The following is a 17931-nucleotide window of genomic DNA, read 5'->3' on the forward strand; positions in this document are numbered from 1 at the left end:
GATTTGGTCACTCCATAAATTTCAGAAAATCCTCTGTCATTGCTTCAAATATCTCTCTGTCCATTCTCTTCTAGGAATATTACGTGTGTGTTACACATTTTGCAATGACCTACCAGTCTTGGATTTTCTGTGCTGTCTTTGTAATCTTTGTCTTTGTGTTGCTTTTTTTAATATTAATAATTTCTTAAAATTTATTTGACAGAGAAAGATCACAAGTAGGCAGAGAGGCAGGCAGAGAGAGAGAGAGAGAGAGGAGGAAGCCGGCTCCCCACCAACGAGAGAGCCCGATGCGGGACTTGATCCCAGGACCCCGAGATCATGACCTGAGCTAAAGCAGAGGCTCAACCCATTGAGCCACCCAGGCGCCTTTTGTGTTTCCTTTTTGGAAGTTTCTACTTGACATTCTTAATGTCAATGATTCTTTCCTCTATTTTATTTTGAGTCTCTTAATGAAGCCAGCACAAGCACTCTTGATTTCTGTAATGGTGTTGTTGTCCAGAATCATGTTACAGTCTTAGAGTTTCATATCTCTGCTTACATTTACCATCTCTTCTTCTTCTTGTGCACTTTTCCCTTAGATCCAGTATCATACATGGAAGGGACTTTAACGTCCCAGCCTGCTAACCCCATCACCTCTGCCACAGGAAGTGTGATTCTCATGCTTGCTCTCTTGGGTCTTACCTGTAGTATGTCTTGTAGGGTTGTGTCGAAAGCTAGATACTGTGTGTCCTGGTAAAGGAACTGAGATAGGTGGGTGTTAGGGTGAGGTTTTCTGCTCCTCTGGCTCGGGGTTAGAGTGAGGTACTTGCCGGTGAGACAGGGAGGAGATGGCACTGGAGTTGAGTATTTCCCTCACCTCCGTGGCTTAGTCTTTGGGAAACCCCAGTTAGACTCTGGAGACATAGTTTCACTTGAGGCCAGACCTTTCTAAGAAGAAAGAACTCTTTCGAGTTTCTTTCTAAATGGGAATATTCCCCCTGTCCCTGCCAATGGAGAAAACTTCCCTTCAAAAAGAAAAGAAAAATATGTATTTGGTATGCCCATCGACCTTTCCATTTTCACTGCCTATGGGTCTGATGACATGGGCCAGGGGAGCTCAGAGGTTCCTAATCAACATGTGAAATTAAAGGAATAACTATGGTTTTCTGATTGCCCTGCACTGATGCACTCTCCCCAACAACATTATTATGACTGGTTTGTTGATAGCATGGTGATATTCCAATATCCTGGCAAGATATGGGGTTTGGCCTCAGACTCTCATCATCCTATAAAACTTTTTTTTAATTTTTATTTTTATTTATTTGACACAGAGAGAGAGAGAGAGATCACAAGTAGGCAGAGAGGCAGGCAGAGAGAGAGGGGGAAGCAGGCTCCCTGGTGAGCAGAGAGCCCCATGTGGGGCTCGATCCCAGGACCCTGAGATCATGACCTGAGCCAAAGGCAGAGGCTTAACCCACTGAGTCACCCAGGTGCCCCTCATCCTGTAAAACTTCTGAATGAGGAAATATGTTAATGGTGTCAAAATGAGGTCTTGCCTGGATGTTATTGAGCTTTAATAACATCAGGGTGACTCGAGTCTGAATTGCCTGGCTCCCCTTTTTGGAAACATCAACTGTCTTTTCTGTCATGGCTTATGCTTCATCTCTCGTCATGGGCCACTCTTTTACTCATCCGATGGCTTTTACTTCTTTTTATGACACTGCGTTTCAACAGTCTGGGAAACTTCATAGCACCTGATGTGCCATACCTGTATGTGAATTCAGGAAACAGCCAACTCTTTGTAAGGTTTCAGGAAAGCTTTGTAGAGAAGAAAAGAGGCATATCCTTGACACAGCCTTTGCTCCCTTGCCTGCCTGCCTGGCTTCTTTCCTCCTTCCTTCCATTTTCTTTCTTTTGGGACTTTAAAAAGTCCCAGGTTCTATACTTCAGTGCAGATATTGTGTTATAAAATATTTAGGAAATATGCTAAGTGAAATAAGTCCAGTAGAGAAAGTCATTTATCATATGGTTTCACTTATTTGTGGAACGTAAGGAGTAGCATGGAGGATATTATGAGAAGGAAGATGAAAATGAATTAGGGGGGCAGAATCAGAGGGGGAGATGAATCATGAGTGACTGTGGACTCTGGAAAGCAAACCGAGGGTTTTAGAGGGGAGGGGTGTGGGGAGATGGGTGAGCCTGGTGATGGGAATTAAGGAGGGCACGTATTGCATGGACCACTGGGTGTTGTACAGAAACAATGAATCCTAGAATACTGCATCAAAAACTAATGAGAGAGACACAGGACCAGAGCATGGGGACACAGCTAGATCTCGGGATGTCCGGCACCGGGGACCTTCCTAAAGGAAAGCACCAGAAGCATTCACAAAGGAAACGAACCATGTTCACTGAGAAACAACTGGCCATTTTGGAATCCTTGCTTAGCAGGAACCCATACCCCGCTTCCCAGCCTTCAGAAAGAAATGGCCTCGAAACTGGAGATCCAGCCCACCGTACTGCAGGTTTGGTTCAAGAACCACAGAGCAAAACTCAGGAAAGCTAAACAGCAGTTAGCTGGAGTAGAAGTCAAGACCAGCACTTCCAAGGGAACCATGGATGCCCCTCGAGGTTTCCCCCATGGTGCCTACCAAGATTCCCTGATTTATACAGATCACCTAATACCTTCCTTCCAACTCAGCATAAGCTCCAATCTGAAGGTTCTCCCAGACCATTCTGTTGGCCACAAAATCGTCCATGTGGGCGCTGCCAAGCCCCTAACAGATACTCCATTTGTCCCATTATGGAATCTCAAATTCTTCCCACAAGTTTCACTGCTAATTCTCTTGGTTCCTCATCTCCACAAAGACCTTCATGAGTGAAGCCAGACACAAAAGGTCACACATACTGTAATGATTTGTGACGATCTCCATCTAAGAGATTTGAGATCCACGCAACGTGGATGCATCCCAGAAACACGCCCCATGAAAGACAAAAAGGACACACAGCACCTGTCGGGTAGAATCGAGTGGAAAGAGGCACTCACCGAACTGCCAGTGGCGGGAATGTTTTGTGTTGTAATTAGGCTGGCAGGAACTTGCACTAAATTCATCTGAAGACACAGAACAGTGATACTCTATTACATGTACCACGAAAAGCAAATACGGGGCAGGCTGAAGGGTCAGCCATGGTGGTAATCATGTTGCGATCTATAAATGTATCCATCAATGCACTGTTCACCTGATACTTGTATCTCAGTAAAGCTGGGGACAATGTTCAAATTCTATCTCAATAAACATAAACAATGAAAAAAAAAAACGAATGACAAACCGTATGGTTACTAACATAAAAAAAAAAGCTAGGGAAATGTGAAAAAATGAATATTTTGTAAATGTCTACATGACCCCTTGTCACAATTAAATAGGTTGAACTTTATTGAATAGAATATGAATAGATTCGGGGGTGAAAAATAAGTTATACACACTTGTGCTGTTTATCAGAAATGGATTGTGAACTGTTTTGACTTAATCAGGAAATTCTAATTTTGTCTTCCTTTTTAATCCTGTAAATTCATGCTGCTAAGCAAAGTGATCATTGTAATATCTTTGGATTACAATCGCGGTACTATCTGTACTATAGATGTTTACTCGTAATAGGTTTTGACATCCAGCTTATGTTTGTTTCTTCCTCTCTTAGATAAAGCCTCGACAATATGAAGGTAAGATTTTGGGCTTCGGTTTTCTTTGCCACAAATTCTCGGTACCGGTGTATGATGCGGGTATAATTGGACGAGGGATAAATATGGTGACTTCTGATGTCTCACTGACTTGTTAAGTCTGGAAAATGGTTCTCTTCCCCATGTGGAGGCTAAGTGACAATGTGGAGGGAGTTGCCATCTCTAAGAGACCAGGAGGAGGAACACCTGCTGGGACTAGGCAGAATACAAGCTGTAATTTTGCAGAGAGATGTTTAGGAGGCAAGTGATGATGACGGCATGAGGTCTGGAGTGAGTACTTTGTCATGAGCTGGCTCTTGCTGAAATGTCAAGAGGAGAAAATTGTCTGAGCCGAGCAAACCGGCTACACGTAGAGAAGAGGGCAGGTATTGCCACACAAAGCATGTGTCACAGGAGAGGATTAAACTGTGGTTTTGAGTCTGAAGTGGAGGGAGGCTTTCCTGCCAGGGGAGAATGAATGGAAGAGGCCTGTGCCAGCGGGGATAATGGATAGTGTCTGAGGCTCATGGATTGTGGTGATTGCATGGTGCTGGCTGTTGATGGCCTGGGTGGCCGCCTGGCACTTAGGAAACCGTTGAATGTCATTGTTCGTTCTTGTGAGTGTGGCAGTGGTGCCGGTGAGAAGAGAGGTCTCAGAGCAGGAGAGCGCTCACAGTGGGCCAGGTGAAGAGAAGTTTGCACTTTGAGGAAAGATGAGAGAATTATTTTTTAAGAGATTCTGTTTATTCATTTGATAGAAAGAGAGAGAGAGCGCACAAGCAGGCAGAGTGGCAGGCAGACAGAGAGGGAGAAGCAGGTCCCTGCTGAGCAGAGAGTTGGATGTGGGATGCGATCCCAGGACCCGGGATCCTGACCCCAGCAGAAGGCAGACCCTTAACCAACGGAGCCACCCAGGTGCCCCAAGATGAGAGAATTAAGTGGCTCTTAGAGGAGTCTGTGTTCTAGACCTTTCATGTGTCCTCCAGCTGTGATCAGGCTCCTCTTGAGTGTTGTTTTCCTGTAAGGGTGGAGCATAACATTCTCCTGTTGCGATGAAAAAAGCTTGTCTGATTGGGTGTGTGCATTATCCGGGCCCTCCAGAGACTCTGTGTAACGTGGAGATTGTACCCAAGTGTGTTTATAGCAGAGATCTTGTCCTCCAGAGCCTCCAGCCTGGCTTTCGTGAAAGATGATCTGTGAGCAGCAGAAAGTCTTTGGAGGCCTGTGAGTTGTCACTCACCTGACATTTGAGCTTTCGTTGTGTGGAATTCCAAGTAGGACCTGGAGGTGGACGTGGGACTGAGCAGGACCAAAGGATAGTTTTGCTCATTTTGGGTTGTTTGCAGGGACCTGCTTTTGGATCTGAATTATTGGAGGAGAGATGTTAGTTGATAGGATGCCTGATTTTACTGTCTGAGCTCTGGCGATGACATCAGCATTTGCAGGGATTGAATTTTCCAAGAATGGTGCTTACAGATGGAAGAAAATGAGAAGACACTTGATTGCATTTCCGTATGTTTGAAAAACATTTTAAGTAGGAATCTCACTGATATAGGAAGTCTTAGGTTTCAAATGCTACTACAACTTGCTTTCTTCAAGCACAATGGGAATGTTAGCAAGTTAGTGACACCCAAGTGTCAGAGAATGTGTCTCTGGTGCTAATACACTGGGATTATTCAGTGTCACTGTTTTTGCTCATTATCTTAACATTCCTTTTTCTCCTTTCAGTTACTTTAGAACAAATCCGGATGAAGATTGATCACCTTAAAAAAGAAAACAAGGATCTAGAAAAAAACATAGCGAGTTGGGAGGAGAAGGTATGTGTGCCCTTTCAAATATTTCTTGTGATTTCATTTTGGTTACCTCCCCCTCTGGTAGTTCATTCTATCGATCTATTTTGTGTGATCCAGAAGCAGTCCTTGAGTAAGAGAAGCTTCACAGATGTAGCACACTGCCTTTCTCTTTGAGAAAGGAGTCACTCATTGCTAGAGAGGTTTCTCTAACATGCTATTTTGGAATTCTGATTCCTTGTTCATATGTTTTATAGGTCAGGGAAGCAAAGAAGCAAGGAGAAACAAAGAGAAAACATGAGCTTTCCCTTGCTCGAGTACATAAGTTGAAAGTAAGAATCTTTCTTTGCCTGAATTGTGTTCTAAACAGAAATAAAAGTAAATGAAGTATCATTATTATTAGTAGTAGTATTGCTATCATTTCTAAGATTGATTTATTTGAGAGAAGGAAAGAGTGAGGGGAGGGGGTCTGAAGGAGAGAGAGAGAGAATGCCAGGCAGACACCGTGCCGAGTGTGTCGCCTGATGCAGGGATCAATCCCATGACCCTGAGATCAGGACTTGAGGCAAATGAAAGCAGGAGTCAGACACTCCACAGACTGGGCCACCCAGGTGCCCCAAGGAATGAATCATTGTTACTCATTCAACATATATACATTTCAATATATTTTCTTGAAGGAGAACATCAAAAAGGTGGAAGAGATTAATGAAAATTTGAAGGACTCCCTTCATTGTAATCAGGCTCTCTTACAAGCTGAGAGAGAAAAGAATATCAAGAACGTGGACATGGTTAGAGTTAGATGTTAGTTGTCCTCTAATATGGCTTGGGAGGCTTTTGGTTCATTGGGGGAGGTGAGTGCGGCATAGTCTTGTGCTGTTGACGCAGTAGAGGATGGGCGCCTGGGAACTGCAACTCCTACTGAACCGTGAGCTGTGATTTCACTTAGGACCACCCCGATGAGGTTTCCAATTTCAAGGTCTAGGAAGTGTAGTTTATTTCACAGCTGGGTCATCATCATATTCAGCACTGCCCTCCAAGTTATGTAGAAAATCCCACAAAATACGTGATCGGTGAAGGGCGACAGCAAGCCCAATTGTATAGTAGAAGATTATTTTCTATCTGTTCCACTAAGAAAGCCATTTGTGCGGTTTTTGACATGAACTACTTTCTTGACTTTCCCCTTATTCTATTTATGCCTCAAGGGCTTTCTTTGTTGCCCTCCATGATCCTGTCCTCTTAGGTGCCCTCATATGTCTTTTCTCAAATCTGTCTTAAAGGGCCAAGATGAATTGGGGGATCAAGAGCTTGGAGCCTTGACATCTAAGAACCAAGAACTGAAAGGTATTTTGTTGTGGGGGAAGAAATCTCCATATGGTGGCAATGAGTTTGCATCGGGCAGGGAAAGAATGCCTTCCTGCCTTCAAGGTCTTGCCCTTCTCCTTTCCCCATCGAAACGGAGTTCTTAGGTCATGGCACAAACACACAAAAGCAAACTCATCCTTTACAGAAAGGAAAACGTTCCTGGAAGACCGGTGTAATGCCCTGAGTTCTCAGAAAACTGCTAAGGAAGCAGAATTGGACCTGCTCAAGAAGAAAGTGGATATGGTGGTGGAGTTCTCTGAAAAACGAAAACGGACTGCAGAAGAGTAAGCTATTGCTGTGTTGTCATAGATACCGTTGTATGATTTTTTTGTGGTGGCAAGTCTAGGTAACTGTATTTGGATCTTCTGTAATTGGATCGTAGAGTACTTTTGCCAAATGCATTCTGTAGAATTGTGCCTGCCCTTCCTATCTTGATTTGTGTAACCTGCATTTTCCTTTCTGTTCTAATGACTTGCCACACGTTGGTGTGTGATTCATTGGGGTAGAAGGGGAAAGGTACCAGCATTAATCACTTTGATACCTGGATCCCCTCTGGGTCAGTCTACATTGTCCTTTCATGTTCACTCTCATCACGTGCTCTTACCACTCCTGCATTAGGTCCATCTCTTGTTCAGTATGAGACTTGGGTCCAGAATGTGGAGAGAAAAATGGAATTCTCTTCCTGCAGAAACAGGGAAAGTTTCTTTGTAGAAAGTGTGCTGGGGCTCCAGCAATACTGGGTCCCTTCATCTGGCGTACTACTGAGATCATTTGCTGCAGCCCAGTCCCTAAGCAGGCCAGGGTATTTCCTGTCCACCTGATTTTCTTTTTCTTTTCTTTTCTTTCTTTCTTTCTTTTTTGGGGGGGCGGGATTTTATTTATCTACTTGACAGAGTGAGACGCCACGAGAGAGGGAACACACTGGGAGTGGGAGAGGGAGAAGCAGGCTTCCCTCCGAACAGGGAGTCCAGTGTGGGGCTCTATTGCGGGACCCTGGGATCATGACCTGAATCAAATGCTTTTAAGCAGATATGTAATGACTGAGCCATCCTGGTGCCCCTCCACACGATTCTCTAGGTGTAACTCTTTTGGATCCCAACCAAAGCCTGCAGTTTCACTGAGTCTCATCTTTGCTGGCTGGACCGGACCTTCTCTTGTTACATTCCAACCTGTCCCCAAAAGGTTGCTTGTTCATTTACTTTGTATTCACTCGCCTGTTCCAGAATTCACTGATGTTTCCTGGGGGAGATTGGCTCCCACTGCCAGGCTGACTTTCTCCCAGGCTTCCTTCTTCTCCATCCGGTTATCGTGTTTCTTCGTGTGCTCTTTAGAAATTGGGTGCATTTACTCACAAGTTTGCTCTCTTGTCCAGTGTTTCCTTTTATATCTCAGGAGGAGATCAGGACATTGGAGTCGCTCATTCATGTGGAAAAGCAGAACTGTTCCCTGTCTCCCCCGGAGACTCAGCTTTGTGTTACTCCTTCCCACACTGGGGGTGGGGGCCGCTCTCTCTCACAGGCACCTGGGTTCTGTTCATTGGTAAGTTCTTGGGGCAGGTCCACTGTCCTGACCACATTTCTCTCTTCAACACCATATTCCTGAGCCACACACTGACTGCCACTCCAGAAGACATTTGCTGAAGGATAGTTGAGAGACCAGAAGCAGATGCTCTTGTCCTTTTCTTTCTAGAGCTTTTGTCTGTCTCTAAGTCTTTCTGCATGAGATTCTTGACAAGTGTCCTGTTGAAACCTTGTGAATCAACACCATGAACAAAAGAGTCGAGGGCAGCCCAGCGGACCAACCTTTCTAAGCATCGCTGTTTGCTGCCTTCACCATCCATGCACTTGGTCTTGTTCAAGAACTTTGACTCGGGGCGCCTGGTGGCTCAGAAGGTTAGAGCCTCTGCTTTTGGCTGAGGTCATGGTGCCAGGGTCCTGGGATTGAGCCCTGTATTGGGCTCTCTGCTCAGCGGGGAGCCTGCTTCCCCCTCTCTCTCTGCTTGCCTCTCTGCCTACTTGTGATCTCTCTCTGTCAAATGAATAAATAAAATCTTTTAAGAAAATGTTGACTCAATGGAGTTGACAGTTTTCCATCTGAAGTCTGTTCCCCTGAGATAACACCCTGAGTATGTGTCAGTTCACATGGATTATTTGCGGACATATTTTCGGCACTAAGATTGGCCTTTTCCTACACCAGGATCTTTGACGAGGGGCCAGGGGTTGTGCTTCTAAAGCCTAGAGATATGTGGGAGTGAGTTTCCATGCCAGTGAAGCCATATTCTGGAAGGTCCCTTTGGGCTGACTGTGTGGGGCACAGCCTTGGTCTGAGGATCAGGGCTCCCTATGGAGGTGTGAGACTAATGATGGGCCCCTGCTTCATCCTAATAATGTAGGATGAGTGTAGCTCATCAGGCTTGGCTTTTCCCTTTGAATTGAAATGAGCCTTCACCATCTCAAACCAAAGACGTATTCCTAGAGGGCACAAAGTGCAATGTTATTTGGTGACATGGTGAATGAATTAAAGTAGAGAAGTATAAAGACAGCCCCGATTGCAGGGAGCTTGGCCAGCAGCCAGAGTTCGATTTTTCTTTAACCCTAAACGGGGCCTTCCTTCATTTCCCTGTTGTGTTGTCAGTCTGTGCTTTTAGCGGGGACATTCCAACATAGGCCATAAAGTGTGCTGGGAGAATAAATGGCAGAAATTCAGGACCTTGGCTACTGGACAATGTATATACCTCTCCCATCTTAGGAAGCTAGAAGAGATACTTTGTGAATTAAATGCAACGAAGAATGAGCTGTTAGCTGCCGATGAAAAGCTGAAATTAACCAAAGAAGAAATGGACAAGTACAGGTAAGTTCAGACACTACATACTATTGGCTCCTGAAAAACCTGTTCCCTTTGGATTTTTTAAGAATGTTTTAATTTTCTTATAAACCTATAATGTATTATTAGCCCCAGGGGTACAGGACTGTGAATCGCCAGCCTTACACACTTCACTGCACTCACCATAGCACATACCCTCCCCAGTGTCCATAACCCCACCACCCTCTCCCTAGCCCCCTCCCCCCAGCACCCCTCAGTTTGTTTTGTGACATCTTGTTTCATTTATTCTTTTCCTACCCCCCAATTCCCCCACGTTGCATCTCCACTTCCTCATATCAGGGAGATCATATATGATAGTTGTCTTTTTCCGATCGACTTATTTCGCTAAAAGTAATTCCCTCTAGTTCCGTCCACGTCATCGCAAATGGCAAGATTTCTTTCTTTTCATGGCTTCATAGTATTCCATTGTATATATATATACCACATCTTCTTTATCCATTCATTTGTTGATGGACATCTAGGTTCTTTCCATAGTTTGGCTGTTGTGGACATAGGTGCTATAAACATTCAGGTGCACATGCCCCTTCAGTTCACTACGTTTGTATCATTAGGGTAAATAGGCAGTAGTGCAATTGCTAGGTCATAGGGTAGCTCTGTTTTCAGCTTTTTGAGGAACCTCCATGCTGTTTTCCAGAGTGGTTGCACCAGCTTGCATTCCCACCAAAAGCGTAGGAGTGTTCCCTTTTCTGCGCATCCTCGCCAGCATCTGTCATTTCCTGACTTGTTAATTTTAGCCCTTCTGACTGGTGTGCGGTGGTATCTCATTGTGGTTTTGATGTGTATTTCCCTGCCGAGTGATGTGGAGCACTTTTTCATGTGTCTGTTGGCCATCTGGATGTCTTTGCAGAAATGTCTGTTCATGTCCTCTGCCCATTTCTTGATTGGATTATCTGTTCTTTGGGTGTTGAGTTTCCTAAGCTCTTTATAGATTTTGGATACTAGCCCTTTATCTGATATGTTGTTTGCAAATATCTTCTCCCATTCTGTCCATTGTCTTTGGGTTTTGTTAACCGTTTCCTTTGCTGTGCAGAAGCTTTTGGTCTTGATGAAGTTCCAATAGTTTGTTTTTCCCTTTGCTTCCCTTGCTTTGGACGATGTTTCTAGGAAGAAGTTGCTGTGGTTGAGGTTGAAGATGTTGCTGCCCATATTCTCCTCAAGGATTTTGATGGATTCCTTTCTGACATTGACATCCTTCAGCCATTTTGAGTCTATTTTCATGTGTAGTGTAAGGAAATGGTCCAGTTTCATTTTTCTGCATGTGGCTGTCCAATGTTCCCAACACCATTTGTTGAAGAGGCTGTCATTTGGACATTGGACATTCTTTCCTGCTTTGTTGAAGATTAAATTGACCATAGAGTTGAGGGTCTATTTCTGGGCTCTCTCTTCTGTTCCATCGATCTATGTGTCTGTTTTTGTGCCAGTACCATGCTGTCTTGATGATGACAGCTTTGTAGCAGAGCTTGAATTCCAGAATTGTGATGCCACCAACTTTGGCTTTCTTCTTCAATATCGCTTTGGCTCTTCAAGGACTTTTCTGGTTCCATATAAATTTTAGGATTATTTGTTCCATGTCTTTGAAAAAAAGAATGGATGGGATTTTGGTAGGGATTGCATTAAATGTGTAGATTTCTTTAGGTAGCAAAGACATTTTCATAATATTTGTTCTTCCAATCCAGGAGCATGGAACATTTTTCCATTTCTTTGTGTCTTCCTCAATTTCTTTCATGAGTACTTTATAGTTTTCTGAGTATAGTTTCTTTGCCACTGTGCTTAGGTGTATTCCTAGGTATCTTATGGTTTTGGGTGCAGTTGTAAATGGGATTGGCTCCTTAATTTCTCGTCCTTCTGTCTTGTTGTTGTGTAAAGCAATGCAACTGATTTCTGTGCCTCGATTTTATATCCTGACACTTTACTGAATTCCTGTACAAGTTCTAGCAGATTTGGAGTGGAGTCTTTTGGGTTTTCCACATATAGTATCATTTCATCTGCAAAGAGTGAGAGTTTGACTTCTTTTTTGCCGATTTGGATGTTTTTGATATCTTTTTGTTGTCTGATTGCTGAGGCTAGGACTTCTAGTACTAGGTTGAATAGCAGTGGTGATAATGGACATCCCTGCCGTGTTCTTGACCTTAGCGGAAAGCTTTTAGTTTTTCCCCGTTGAGAATGATATTTGCGGTGTGTTTTTCATAGATAGCTTTGATAATATTGAGGTATGTGCCCTCTATCCCTACATGTTGAAGAGTTTTGATCAGGAAGGGATGCTGTCCTTTGTCAAATGCTTTTTCAGCACCTATTGAGAGTATCATATGGTTCTTGTTCTTTCTTTTCTTAATGTATTGTATCACATCAGTTGATTTGCGGATGTTGAACCAACCTTGCAGCCCTGGAATAAATCCCACTCGGGGGTGGTGAATAATCGTTTTAATGTACTGTTGGATCCTATTGCCTAGTATTTTGGTGAAAATGTTCGCCTCTGTGTTGATCAAGGATATTGGTCTGTAATTCTCTTTTTTGACAGGATCCTTGTCTGGTTTGGGGATCAAGGTGTTGCTGGCCTCATAAAACGAGTTTGGAAGTTTTCCTTCCATTTCAGTTTTTGGGAACAGTTTCAGGACAATAGGAATTAATTCTTCTTTAAATGTTTGGTAGAATTCCCCTGGGAAGCCATCTGGCCCTGGGCTTTTGTTTGGAGATTTTTGAGGACTCTTTCAATCTCCCTACTGGTTATGGGTCTGTTCAGGTTTTCTATTTCTTCCTGGCTCAGTTGTGGTAGTTTATATGGTCTCTAATAGTGCACCCATTCCTTCCAGATTGTCAAATTTGTTGGCGCAGAGTTGCTCATAATATGTTCTTATAATTGTTTGTATTTCTTTGGTATTGGTTGTGATCTCTCCCCTTTCATTCATGATTTTATGAATTTGGGTCCTTTCTCTTTTCCTTTTGGTAGGTCTGGCCAGGGGTTTATCAATCTTATTAATGCTTTCAGAGAACAAGCTCCTAGTTTCATTGATTTGTTCTATTGTTTTTGGGTTTCTATTTCATTGATTTCTGCTCTGATCTTTATGATTTCTCTTCACCTGCTGAGTTTAGGCTTTCTTTGGTGTTCTTTCTCCAGCCCCTTTAGGTGTAGGGTTAGGTTGTGTATTTGAGACCTTTCTTGTTTCTTGAGAAAGGCTTGTATCGCTATATATGTTCCTCTCAGGACTGCCTTTGCTGTGTCCCACAGATTTTGAACCACTGTGTTTTCCTTATCATTTGTTTCCGTGAATTTTTTCAGTTCTTCTTTATTTTCCTGGTTGACCCATTCATTCTTTAATAGGATGCTCTTTAGCCTCCATGTATTTGAGTTCCTTCCAACTTTCCTCTTGTGATTGAGTTCTAGCTTCAGAGCATTGTGGTCTGAAAATATGCAGGGAATGATCCCAATCTTTTGATACTGGTTGAGACCTGATTTGTGGCCCAGGATGTGATCTATTCTGGAGAATGTTCCATGTGCATTAGGGAAGAATATGTATTGTTGCTTTGGGATGGAATGTTCTGAATATATCTGTGATGTCCCTCTGGTCCAGTGTGTCATTTAAGGCCTTTAATTCCTTGTTGATCTTTTGCTTGGATGATCTGTCCATTTCCGTGAGGGGAGTGTGAAAGTCCCCTACTCTTACCGTATTGTTGTCGATGTGTTTCTTTGACTTTGTTATGAATTGGTTTATATAGTTGGCTGCTCCCAAGTTAGGGGCATAGATATTTAAAATTGTTAGATCTTCTTGTTGGAAAGACCCTTTGAGTATGATATAGTATCCTTCCTCATCTCTTTTATAATAGTCTTTGGCTTAAAATCTAATTGAACTGATGTAAGGATTGCCACCCCAGCTTTCTTCTGATGTCCGTTAGCATGGTAAATTGTTTTCCACACCCGCACTTTAAATCTGGAGGTGTCTTTGGGTCTAAAATGAGTTTCTTGTAGGCAGAATATTGATGGGTTTTGTTTTTTTTTAATCCATTCTGATACCGTGTGTCTTTTGATTGGGGCATTTAACCCATTTACCTTCAGGGTAACTATTGAGAGATATGAATTTAGTGCCCTTGTATTGCCTGTAAGATGACTGCTACTGTATATTGTCTCTGTTCCTTTCTGATCTGCAACTTTCAGGGTCTCTCTTTGCTTAGAGGACCGCTTTCAATATTGCTTGTAGAGCTCGTTCAGTGTTTGCAAATTCTTTCAGTTTTTGTTTGTTCTGGAAGCTTTGTATCTCTCCTTCTACTTTCAATGATAGCCTAGCTGGATATAGTATTCTTGGCTGCATATTTTTCTCGTTTAGTGCTCTGAATATATCATGCCAGTCCTTTCTGGCCTGCCAGGTCTCTGTGGATAAGTCCACTGCCAATCTTCTATTTTTACCATTGTATGTTACAGACTTCTTGTCCCAGGGTGCTGTCCGGATTTTCTCTTTGTCGCTAAGACTTGTAAATTTTACTATTAGATGACGGGGTGTGGACCTATTCTTATTGATTTTGAGGGGGGTTCTCTACACCTTCTGGATTTTGATGCTTGCTCCCTTTGCCATGTTAGGGAAATTCTCTACAATAATTCTCTCTGATATACCTTCTGCTCCGCTCTCTCTTTCTTCTTCTTCTGGAACCCCAATTATTCTAATGTTGTTTTGTCTTATGGTATCACTTATCTCTCGAATTCTCCCCACGTGGTCCTGTAGTTGTTTGTCTCTCTTTTGCTCAGCTTCTTTATTCTCTGTCATTTGGATTTCTATATCACTAATTCTTTCTTCTGCCTCATTTATCCTAGCAGTAAGAGCCTCCATTTTTGATTGCACCTCTTTAATAGCTTGTTTGATTTCAATTTGGTTAAATTGTAGATCTTTTATTTCTCCAGAAAGGGCTTTTATTTCTCCGGATAGGGTTTTTTTAATATCTTCCATGCCTTTTTCGAGCATGGCTAAAACCTTGAGAGTCGTCATTCTGAACTCTAGATCTGACATATTACCAGTGTCCGTATTGATTAGGTCCCTAGCCTTCGGTACTGCCTCTTGTTCTTTTTTGTGTGTGTGTGGTGAGTTTTTAGGCTTTGTCATTTTGTCCAGATAAGAATATATGAAGGAGCAAATAAAATACTAAAAGTGTGGCAAAGACCCCAGGAAAGCTTGCTTTAACCAAATCAGAGGAGACCACAAATCATAGTGGGGGGATAGAGGGGGTAAAAGGAAGCTCAGAACAAAAAATTTAACAAAGAAAACAAATAAGGAAATAATATAAAAGAGAAAAAATATGTATACATATTAGACTGGTTACTAGAACAGGGTCACTCACTTAATTTCGAATGTATTTTGGTCTCTTAGAAGAAATTACCTCCCAAAATTTTAAAGAATGAAAAACATATATAAGGTAAACACAATGAAGGGATAGAATATGAATATTAAGATGAAAATAAATTTTTTTAAATTTGTAAAAAAAGGAGTTGATAGGTAAGTTGGTTGGGAGAAGAAAGAAAAAGAAAGTGGAGAAGATTTGCTCAGGCTGGAGAGTAGAACAAGCCTGGTGGTAGTTTTAAGGTGTATTTGATCTATTAGAAGAAGTTGTACCCCAAATTTTTTAGAAGAAAAAATCCTATGTGTATACCAAAACTGAAGTTAGATACAATGAAGGATAACATATGACAATAATAATGAAGGTTCGAAAAAGTTTTTTTATGAAAAGTATTGTTAAGATAAACTAGTTAAAAAACATTAAAAGAAGAAAGGGTAAAATTTTAAAAAAAAATTAGCAGAAGAAAAATAAAATTTAAAAAAATTAATTAACTTTGCAAGACTAAAGTATCATGAGGAGACAGCCATGAATTCCATGGTTTGCTTTCTCCTCCTCTGGTATTCCGCTGTTCTCCTTGGTAAGTGAACTTGGTCTTGGCTGGATTTCTTGTTGATCTTCTCGGGGAGGGGCCTGTTGTAGTGACTCTCTGGTGTCTGTGCCCCAGGTGGAATTGCACCACCCTTTCCATGGGCCAGGCTAAGTCATCCGCTCAGGTTCGCTTTCAGGAGCTTTTGTTCCCTGAACACTTTCCGTAGAGTTCCGGAGGTCGGTAATGAAAGTGGCGGCCTCCCAATCTCTGGCTTGGAGGAGCCGAGAGCTCAGGGGTCCCACTCCTCAGTGCGCCCCCAGAGAAAAGCGCTCAACCACTCCCCTCTCCCTGGCCTTCGGCTGCACTCAGAGCTCACCCAGGCTGTGAACAAGCGTCTCTGTCTCCGGCACACAGCTCCACCTGAAGTCTCCAAACCCCTTTGATCCCTGAGCTCTTCTGGGGGGGTCTGCCCGGATTTTATGGGGGCCCCACTCACAGAGCAGTGGCCTGTGCCACAGATTACGGTTCAAGGTAACCCCAAGTTGAGAGCTCACTCCTCAGCTCTGTCTCTGTAGTTGACTTCCCTGCTGTAATACCTGCAAGTTCTGTGACACTCAGACACCCCCAGTCCTTCTGTGACCCTGCAGGACCTGGGGCCACGCCGTCCGCACGTGGGCTTCACCCCGGTTTAGCCTCTGGAACGATGTCCCTCAGTGGACATCGCTTTTAAAAGTCCTGATTTTGTGCTCCATTGCTTGCCAGGAGCCGGACCCTCCCCCCTGGGGTCTATCTTCTCATCGCTTTGGATTCACTTCTCCGTGGGTCCTACCTTTCAGAAAGTTGTCAATTTTCTGTTTCTAGAACTGTTGCTCTTCTTCTCTTCGATCTCCTGTTGGATTTGTAGGTGTTCGGAATGGTTTGATAAACGATCTAGCTCCTCTCCTGCTACCTGATGTCATCTCAGCCTGCTGCTTCTCCGCCATCTTGACTCCTCCGTCCCTTTGGATTTTTAATGTTTGTACATTTTGAGGACTCAACTAAGTAATATACACCAAAATTCAGAGGATGTATCCAGAGAGAATTAACAGACACGGAAAGATAAGGCACAAAACAATTACGTTACTAAACATGTCCGGATCCCCAGTGTTGGCCTGACTCTGTGGGAACTGGCGCCACACCAGTGTCCTTGGGGTGGTGTCTTGAGGAAAGCAGTTTGTCCTAGGATGAGTCCTACCCATAAACACGGTAGTGCCATCTGGTGGCGCTGGTCTTTGCAACCCTGGGAACCATGGCGAGGATAGAAGTTAAAGGAGAATAGAGCTTCATGACAAAAGACATTTGTCATGGGATCACTGAGGGAAAGATTGGAAACGGGTAAGGAAGTTCTGTCAGTTCTGATCCTGCAGGCAAAGAAAAACGGTTAAGGAAAGGCTGTAAGAATAGCTTTGATCCTACAGTCCAATTATAGTCCGGTGAAAGTGTTTCCTGTGTCAGGATCAATTGTATGAGGGGACAGATAAGAGGAGGATGGCCACATGGGCAGATGATTGAAAATCACACCCAGTGTTGGGTTTTGTCTGATGAAAACAATTGTCCCTCACAGACAAGAAGTGGAAGAAATGGAAGATCAGCTGCTGGAGGCTGAGCTCACCTTCAATCACCAGGTAACCTGAGTTGTGCCCAACACACTGACCCCTTGGCGCCCCTGCAGGTGATGGAAGTGCCCTTTAGAGCCCTGAACATGGGCTTTTGGTGTGTTGGCTTTTTTCAGATCGCAGTTCAGGAGAGAAATGCTCTGGCTAACTGGGTAAGTGTTGTCTTTTTCCTCGTCTTCGTTTGGGGCACAGTCGGGCACAACCGAAGGTGGCTGTGTTTTTCTCCCGCAGATGAAGGCTCGGTATTGGGAAACAAGGATGATGCAGCAGAGCAGGGAGAACGCCTACCTGAAATACAGGTGTGAGAGTCTGACGTGCGTTTTGCGTTTGTTTGGAGAGGTGACGGCTATGCTGTTTAGTGCCTAGGAGAGGAGGTGGTGTTGTCATTCTTAGAGATGTCCATTCTTTCTCTGTGGTCAAGACTGCGCATGATGGAAGGGGAGACGCTGCCTGTGGGATCCATGCGGCGCGGACCCATGCCTGGAAGGCCCAAGTTGCAGGAGCCTGTGTGGCAAGGTAGGGAGCACGATGGGAAATGCAGCAGCCTGATTTCTGCTGTGAAACCACACGGGGTCCTTCCCGTTGCTGTGGGTGATCGCTGTGTGTCCTGGAGAGAATCACAAGCCTGCAGGTTGTCTGAAGAGGTGACAGGAGGGTGCTTTCCTCATATGCCCCCAGGCAGCAGGACACTTGTCCCCGTGA

At 43.6% G+C, this 17931-nt stretch overlaps 1 protein-coding gene, 1 long non-coding RNA gene and 1 pseudogene across 2 annotated transcripts; all 3 read left to right on the forward strand.

The window, feature by feature from the left end:
• The first annotated feature begins 2317 nt into the window (after positions 1-2317).
• On the forward strand, positions 2318-2854 carry LOC116859033 (annotated as a pseudogene).
• Positions 2855-4235: 1381 nt separating this feature from the next.
• Positions 4236-17247, forward strand: LOC116859034 (transport and Golgi organization protein 1 homolog). Its single transcript, XM_032844027.1, has 7 exons — positions 4236-4329; positions 5372-5490; positions 5739-5813; positions 6759-6822; positions 6989-7127; positions 9592-9693; positions 17178-17247. Exons 1-7 carry the CDS (start codon positions 4236-4238, stop codon positions 17245-17247), a joined length of 663 nt encoding a protein of 220 aa, XP_032699918.1.
• A 77-nt stretch (positions 17248-17324) lies between these two features.
• LOC116859040 lies at positions 17325-17693 on the forward strand. Its single transcript, XR_004381078.1, has 3 exons — positions 17325-17381; positions 17461-17528; positions 17651-17693. It is a non-coding gene; the product is annotated as an uncharacterized LOC116859040 (long non-coding RNA).
• The last annotated feature ends 238 nt before the right edge of the window (positions 17694-17931 follow it).

This window comes from Lontra canadensis, unplaced genomic scaffold (genome assembly GCF_010015895.1).
Source record: "Lontra canadensis isolate GAN:19392208 unplaced genomic scaffold, GSC_riverotter_1.0 scaffold146, whole genome shotgun sequence".
In the NCBI taxonomy this organism is placed as follows: Eukaryota; Metazoa; Chordata; class Mammalia; order Carnivora; family Mustelidae; genus Lontra; species Lontra canadensis.

Coding starts and splice junctions, on each gene's coding strand:
- LOC116859034 (XM_032844027.1), top strand. CDS start 4,236: ATGGTGCTGGCTGTTGATGGCCTGGGTGGCCGCCTGGCACTTAGGAAA. Junction 4,330..5,371: donor TGAGTGTGGCAGTGGTGCCG/GTGAGAAGAGAG, acceptor GGGATTATTCAG/TGTCACTGTTTTTGCTCATT. Junction 9,694..17,177: donor GAAGAAATGGACAAGTACAG/GTAAGTTCAGAC, acceptor TGTCCCTCACAG/ACAAGAAGTGGAAGAAATGG.